Raw genomic sequence first — 7,807 nt, forward strand, 5'->3', positions numbered from 1 at the left:
TTTTTTTTAATATATAAATTAATTGGTTATAATCCAAGGTTTTGAAAATGGAAGGCAATTGAAGTCAGATAAGAAGAAAACAATTTAAAAAAAAAAACATTTTAGGTGTGATTCAAGATTTTGAAAATGGATGACTATCGAACTCCCAAATTTAAAATTAAAACTCAACTATGAAAATTATTATTTTTGAATTTTACTTTTTTAAGGGAGAAGAAGATAAAATTTGAGGGTGAAAAGTCAAAAACTTCACTAAAATTGATTAATGATATTAATTAGTTGATTTAGATAAACTTTTCTAAAGTTTTGGTAAAAAGGGTGTTGGATTAATTATAATTACATATAAAAGATACATGAACCTTGTTTCTAAAGAAAATATGTAACATCTTGTCCCTATTGGAATCTAAATCCTTGATCGAAACTCTTAAGTTATCAAATCAAAATAGATATTTTCGAACATGATTTGACACATTGACAGTCTTAGAATCCACCAACTTTGTTACACCCTAGGTTAAGGTTTAAAAGCCTCCTCCCACACCACAACACATGCCATACGACGAAGAATCTGATTACTTAAAGGACCTGATAGAGAGTTTTTTTTTTTTCTCAATAATCCCTAAATTTAGGGTGGTCTCTTGATAATCCATTTAGTAAAAAAGAAAAATTCGAGAGATTTACTTGGCAGACCTATGTAGCACAATTTTATTACAAAACCTCGCTTACTGTATCAATTCCGTTACTTGAAGACACCTTACTTTATGAATCATGCTATTATGATTAACTTGGTAAGATTTTCAAATCTTACCAAAGCTAGTTGGGTCCATATGATTTATTAAATTAGAAATCCAACAACCAAACCATCTAGGTTTAATGGAAAAATTCAGATTCAAAAGAAAAAATAAAAAATAAAAACATTTTTCAAGTTGATCATAGGTGTTGAAATGGATGGCCATTGAACTCCCAAATTTAAAACTAAAATTTAACGATCAAAATTAACTTTTATTTATTAATTTTTTTTGTTAAAGTTATTATATTTTTATTTTTTATAAACTTGTGACATCAGATCATGTTTTTAGATGCCACACAATGATGAAGTTAGAATCCAATCCAAAGTGTGTGGAGTAACAAATTAACCTCATAAATTTAAATTTTATGACGTGGATCTCCACTCCAAGATTTACTCAGTAACTAATTTGATAAAATAAGGTTCTGTTAGAATTGTCAAAACTCCAAGGGAGTTTTTGCAACAAAAATGCAATAGTTAAAAAATCCAAATTACCATTTTCTCATCTTATTCACTTAGGTTATCCAATGGAGATTTCGATCATTTTCAATGATCTTTAATCAAGAATGATGAATGGAAAATGACAATCTTTTAATTCTAAACACTTAGACGCATTATTTATTTATTTTGATGTTTCATTAAAAAAATAAAGAACGAAATTAAGATTTTAAAATTTTGATAATTAGATCATAACTTTTTATTTCCAATTATAATATAAAATAAAGTTAGATTGTAGAATTCTTGATTATATGGCTCGTTTTGACGGATGAAATGATGATCTCAACACTCCAACCTACATATGATTTGAATTCTTCTTAAAAATATGTTTATAGAGATTAGGTCCCACCTCCTCGATATTCACAATATTTTGATAATCGAGTGCCCCTTATACATTATCATCACTTGGATCTCTTGTCCGTGGGCCCACATTTGAAGTGAAAAGCCACTGTTTGGCTTTGAACGGTCAGGATGGGAAGTAGAAAGCATTTCTAAAATAAGCTCGGACTTGTTCACGCACCCAAACACATTTTTCACTTTCAACCCTCTCTTTTTCTTTTTTTCGAGTAGTGCCCGTTAACCTTTATTCTCTCATTAATGGAATCTGTCGTTGTCGGGCGAAGTTGCCAAGTAGCGTACGTTAGCTTAGATATGTGGGTAGTTCCTCTGCCTCCATCAACCATCAACCAACAAAAATCCCTAAGAAGCTTTCCCCTCAGAATTTCAAACTTCTTTCCAACTAGAGGTAGGTTAGCTATCACTTCTTTGGGATTAAACCCCCTCACCTCATCATATTTACGCTTATACCCTTATATTATATTTTAGATCTCATGGTCCTGCTTATAAAAAAAAGAACTTCTACTAAGCGCACCAACATTTACTTAAGGTAGTGTTTATTTGCATTAATTTTTAGTATTTATTATTAAAAAAAAATAAATTCAACACTTTTTATCAAAATAGTGCGTTTGTTTACTCTATATTTTCAGTACTTATTACTGAAAATAAGTAAAAAAAATTCAGCACTATTTTGATACTGAAAAAAAGTGCTAAAACGGTAAGCACTTCGCCTTTTTTAACACGAACAAATATGCCCTTCAATTTTTTGAGCATGGACAAGTATGCCCTTATTCTTAAAAGGATATTACCTCTTATATCTCATGGATAAGTATATAAGCACCCTACAAATTAATAAACCCACACCATAACTAAATTATTTTGTCTTATATGAGTTAAAAGTTTTGGAATGAGTTGATTTTTAGTGAGGATGATCTCCTCATTAGTATATAAGCACCCCACAAATTAATAAACCCACACCATGGTTAAATTATTTTGTCTTATATGGGTTAAAAGTTTTAGAATAAATTGATTTTTGATGAGGATGATCTCTTCAATGAGAAGATCATCATCACCAAAAATCAACACATCCTGAAACTTCTAACCCTATCAAAACAAGTTCAAGATTCGTAAATTGTCCATTTAAAAAAAAAAAAATTATTTTTGACGAATTAGAAGTTTCAAAATTGATTGATTTTTTATGAGGATGATTTTTAAACCATATAAATTAGTAACAAACATGATTCATCATCTAAACAAACAACTTTTTCAGCACTTAAAAGTTTCAGTGCTTAATGCTATTCAACACTTATTTTTTTCAGTTTAACAAACAACACCTTATAATCACGATTTCAATTTTAAAACGAACACATCAACATTTACTTGTAATCACGATTTCAATTTTAAAACTAACACACCAACATTTACTTATAATCATGGTTTCAATTTTAAAATTGGTTTTGGCATCTCTTTTTGTCATGAAGAGTGGTCTTTCACGCTATTTAAAAAAAAATTACCTTAGAATTAAAATAAACCATGTCTTTGAGACGATTTGTCAACTCATCTTGTTGGTGGATAATATCAAGATAATTTGGACAAGTCATCTCAATCTTGGACAATATTTAAAATCATGCTTCTAATACACCAATCTAAATCTTGACAACCTTTTAATTTCAAAAGGATTGGTGTTCTATTAATAAAAATTAATAAAAATTGGTGTACCAATAAAATCGCTCTATAAAAATAGAGTTTCTATTCCCACACTAGCAATTTTATAACACTAGTTGATGAAATTATATATAGAACACCAACTAAGGATATAATCGTAGCAAAAAAAGAAAAAAAAAAAGAAAAAGAAAAAGAAAAGGATTTTGAAAAAAAAAAAAAAGATAAAAGAAGAGAAAGAAAGTAGTAGTTATGATGGTAATTTGATAGCAAAAAATCTTCGATTTTCTCCTTTAATAGTGTCACCACCATTATCATTCATATTGGTGCTTGATGAGTTTTTCTCACCTGAAATCTAAATCAAATAACTTTTTTCACAAAGAAGATGAAATGGGAAGAAGTGTGCAATTACTAAAATAGTAAAATGGTTATTAACACTTCTAACATTATATAAAATTTCATTATTTGGTGTATTAAAAAAAAATTTTAATTGTGAACTCCTGAAAAGTAGAGAGCTACTATTATCACACCAACTTTTGTTAATGTCACATCAATTCCTATGTAAATCCCTTGAGAATTGCACATAGTTGGTGTGGTAATAGCAACTCTCTAAAAGTCAGTATCTAGAGTATACATTAATTGCAACCGCTGGATCAGATTTTGTCTTATTCTTTTGACCAATACCAATGTGTATTAGCATCACTTGTTCAAAACATTAAATAAACACAGACATATTAATGATGAGTAGTAATTTGTCTATTTTGCTCTATTTGAATATTATCTTCTAAATTAATATAATAATGAAGGTAAGATAAAGCAGAGATTGGGTTTGCTTTTGCTTTCAACACTCACTAAAAAGCTGGGGGGTCAGCTTCAATGTTATAGGTGAAAGAAAGGAACATAAATATTTGGAAAAGAACCTCATACCCATGGCCCATACCTCTGCATTCGTATATATGTATAATTTATAAAAATGCTCTAGAGAATCCTTTGACCCTTGAGCAATTACACTCTATTTTAGTCCCCCAAAATGTATCATTTTAATATAATAATTTTAGTTTTGGATAATTTGGTATCAAAACAAAAGAGGAATTGATTCGATAAGACATGCAAGTGATATATATTTAGTGCTAAACATCTCAAATGTATCCAAAACAAATCCTAATTTTACTTTTTTTATAAACATATGTGAGACAAATGTATATCAATTAAAATAAAAGAAAAAATTTAGAAAAATAATAAGATTAGTAATGCTTTATGGATTTGAAAGTTAAACAATAAAAATATATATATTAATAAATTAAGCATAAAAAAGATGAAGATATTAAGATGGACAAGTGAAAAGATTAAGAATTTTCTTTAGAAATTAAGGCATTCAATATAATGTAGAGGTAGCTTTAATAGGTGATAAATTACGAGAAGTTGTTGTTAGTTGGTTGGACTAGAGAGAATAAATTCCTACACTCAAGTGACTCAGCAAAGCCAAAATTTTGACCATTATAAAATTAACATTCTCTCTTTTACAATTTAATCATAAACCCCCTTTTGCCTTTGTGATAATTAAGAGAATTAGATACCAACATTTGACAGATTATTTGATCCGATTGGTCAAGACTCTTCAATTTATGATCTTTTTAACTAATAAGTTATTTAATCTACCAATGTTCTTTCGCCAAGATATGTGGTTGCCAAGATTGATGACTGGGTCATAATGTGATTTTAAGCACAATGATGTAGAATCTCAACAATAATCAAGGAAAAATTCTAGGGTCTAACAAACATTAATTTGATATGGAAAAATATTCTCAAGTGAAATTAATCCCAATGAAATACATATGGACACTAAGATTCATGTATTTTTCTTTCAATCTAGTCTTTCGTGGATTAACAAAGTAATTGAGATAAGGTGTAGTGAAGGGGGAGGAGGATAATTTTTCTTTATCAATTTTTAAAGACTACTTTACCCCCTAAAAAATCCTATTAACTTGTCCTAAAGGATATAATTGTAATCCCATAAGGATATATTACTCCTTAAGTTTTGATAATTTTGTCTAAAGTGGTTAAAATGAATGACAATTTCTGAGGTTATTTAGGTCTTTTTGACTCCCATTAAAAGAAGAGCCTATGTATAATGTAATGTACCCCTCACTTGCACTGTCTTCCACAATAATTTAACATTGATTACTTTGATGAAAAAACCAGCAGCACATCACCCTCCTTAGTCAACAAACCATCATCTCCAATAGAGAAAGCAAAAGAGATACCAAAAGAAAAATAGAGAGATAAATCATCCAACATCACCACATCTCTTACTCTTACTTTGCTTTGCTTTCCATCTAAGACCCCCCTCTTTGTGTTCCTGCTTTTACACCTCTTCTTCCCTCTTCAAAAATACTCACTCTACTTCTCTTTCCCAAACTCTCTCTCATCCCTCCCCAAATCCATGAAGAGTTTTCTTGTTTTTATGTCTTTAATCATCTTCTAAAAAGAAATCCCATCAAAAAATCAATACAAGTACATATTTCAGGTACTCTTTTATATTTCTTCATTTCAACTATTGTGTTTTAGTACCCATGTTTTAGTGTATGAATTTGTTAGTTCAAGTAAGTGAAATTGGTGAATTAGATCTCTCCCACTTCGTTCTAATTTGGGTTTGTTTTATAAATCACATTCATAATCAAGGATAACGATTTCTTTTCCTATAGTTTTAATACCAAATTCGATATATCGACTTTTTTTTTTTTTTTTTTTCCTTCCATTTGAACTCATTTCTATAATTCTTTTAATCGTGCCATGGATTCTACGGGCAGTCCTCAAAGTTGGGTACCTTATGATAATATTAAGGACTGTTCTCAAGGATTTTGTAGCCTATATTGCCCACAATGGTGCTACATCATCTTCCCTCCTCCTCCTCCATTTGGATTCCCTGACGAAGATTCAGGTACAAATTTCTCGCCTCTAGTTATAGCGATCATCGGTATATTGGCAAGCGCTTTACTTCTTGTAAGCTATTATACCGTAATATCCAAGTATTGTGGGAACTTGGATTCGTTAAGAAGAAGAGGAAATCGTGATCAAAATGAAGAATTCAACGAGAATCAAAACTCATCCCAACAAGAACCTTGGCAAGTTTCGACCAACGGATTAGATGAGGCTTTGATTAAGTCCATTACGGCATGTAAGTACAAGAAGGGGGATGGTTTGGTTGAAGGGACGGATTGTTCGGTTTGCTTAAGTGAATTCCAAGAAGACGAGAGTCTAAGACTTTTACCCAAGTGTAGCCACGCTTTCCACCTTACTTGCATCGATACGTGGCTTAAGTCTCATTCAAATTGCCCTTTGTGCCGAGCAAATATTGTATCTAATAGTCCTTCGGAACTTCAATTACTGCCTCCCGTGCAAGAAAATCCCCCAAATGGCAGTGAGATTCATACGGTGATTGTAGTAGAAGACTTGGAAAGGAATGATGAAGAGGTTGGCACATCGAGTGCCATTGTTCCTAAGACACCCTCACGAGGTCAGAGTGATTTAGAGGAGAGCGACACAATAATTGAGATTAGAGATGAGGGAGTTCAACAAATTAGACGATCTTTTTCGATGGGTTCATGTCAGGCTCGTGTTTCAATTGCCGATATATTGTGTATGAGCGAGGACGATGGATCTCAAACAGTGGGTCACGAGTTCCAGATGTGTGTCGGATCGTCATCTAAACGACCATTCGGAGAACATGGCAAGTCTAACAATAGAAGCAGGGGATTGCATTGTGTTATGAGTCCAACTTCAATGAAGAGATCCTTCTCAAGTGGGAGATTTTTGCTCAATAGGCATGGAAGAAGAGGAAGAAACTTATAATAGACTCCTACAAGTTCCTTCGGCTAATAGAATCAGAGTTCACAAGGGGAAAAAAAAAAGGGAAAGGTCTTGAGAAATCCTAATTAAAGAGGAAAATACATTTGTGTGAAAATCTTTTATATCAATCCAATGGGAATTATCCCCATATGATATGTCTCTGAAACATGGGTTTTGATTCTAATTTTAGTACTTTTGTGGGTTTGTGAGTTATTGAGTTTGGATGCTATTTGTTTACATGTTGCATGACTTTTTTTTTTTTTTTTTTTTCTTTTCAAGCTTTTACCAATTGGTGTAAATTTGGGTAGATTTTGATGGAAACGATGACAACGATAAGCAGATTTACAACACACTTAGATGTTATTTGTATGGTGATTCTCATTGTTTACTTATAAAGCCTTCAACTAAGGATTAAATTTAAATATATAAATTGGCAAAGTTAGCAATATTTTCTCTTAATTTCATGAAATAATGTGGCAGTTTGCAAACCATGCAATTCAAATTGGATTACAGATTTATATGTCTTTTAACTGTAAGCCTTCGATCTTTTCCTATATGTTTCGAGTATATTTTCTGATCATCCATCCATAACATTTCCAATTGATTACAAGAGTATGATCATCCTCTTGGGGCAGATTTTTGAAGATGAAAGAAACAAACTAGGTGGTCATTGGATGCATC

General features: G+C 31.2%; 1 protein-coding gene across 1 annotated transcript; it reads left to right on the forward strand.

The window, feature by feature from the left end:
• Nucleotides 1–5,421: 5,421 nt before the first annotated feature.
• Nucleotides 5,422–7,476, forward strand: LOC147408275 (RING-H2 finger protein ATL52-like). The gene has a single exon (XM_086437199.1). The coding sequence runs from the start codon at nucleotides 6,071–6,073 to the stop codon at nucleotides 7,127–7,129; it is 1,059 nt and encodes a 352-aa protein (XP_086293325.1). The 5' UTR covers nucleotides 5,422–6,070; the 3' UTR covers nucleotides 7,130–7,476.
• The last annotated feature ends 331 nt before the right edge of the window (nucleotides 7,477–7,807 follow it).

The sequence above is a fragment of the Akebia trifoliata genome, chromosome 3 (assembly GCF_017979445.1).
Source record: "Akebia trifoliata isolate Shusen 1 chromosome 3, ASM1797944v1, whole genome shotgun sequence".
NCBI classification, from domain to species: Eukaryota; Viridiplantae; Streptophyta; class Magnoliopsida; order Ranunculales; family Lardizabalaceae; genus Akebia; species Akebia trifoliata.

What these genes read in the sequence shown, in the direction of transcription:
- LOC147408275 (XM_086437199.1), top strand. Translation starts at nt 6,071, where the DNA reads ATGGATTCTACGGGCAGTCCTCAAAGTTGGGTACCTTATGATAATATT.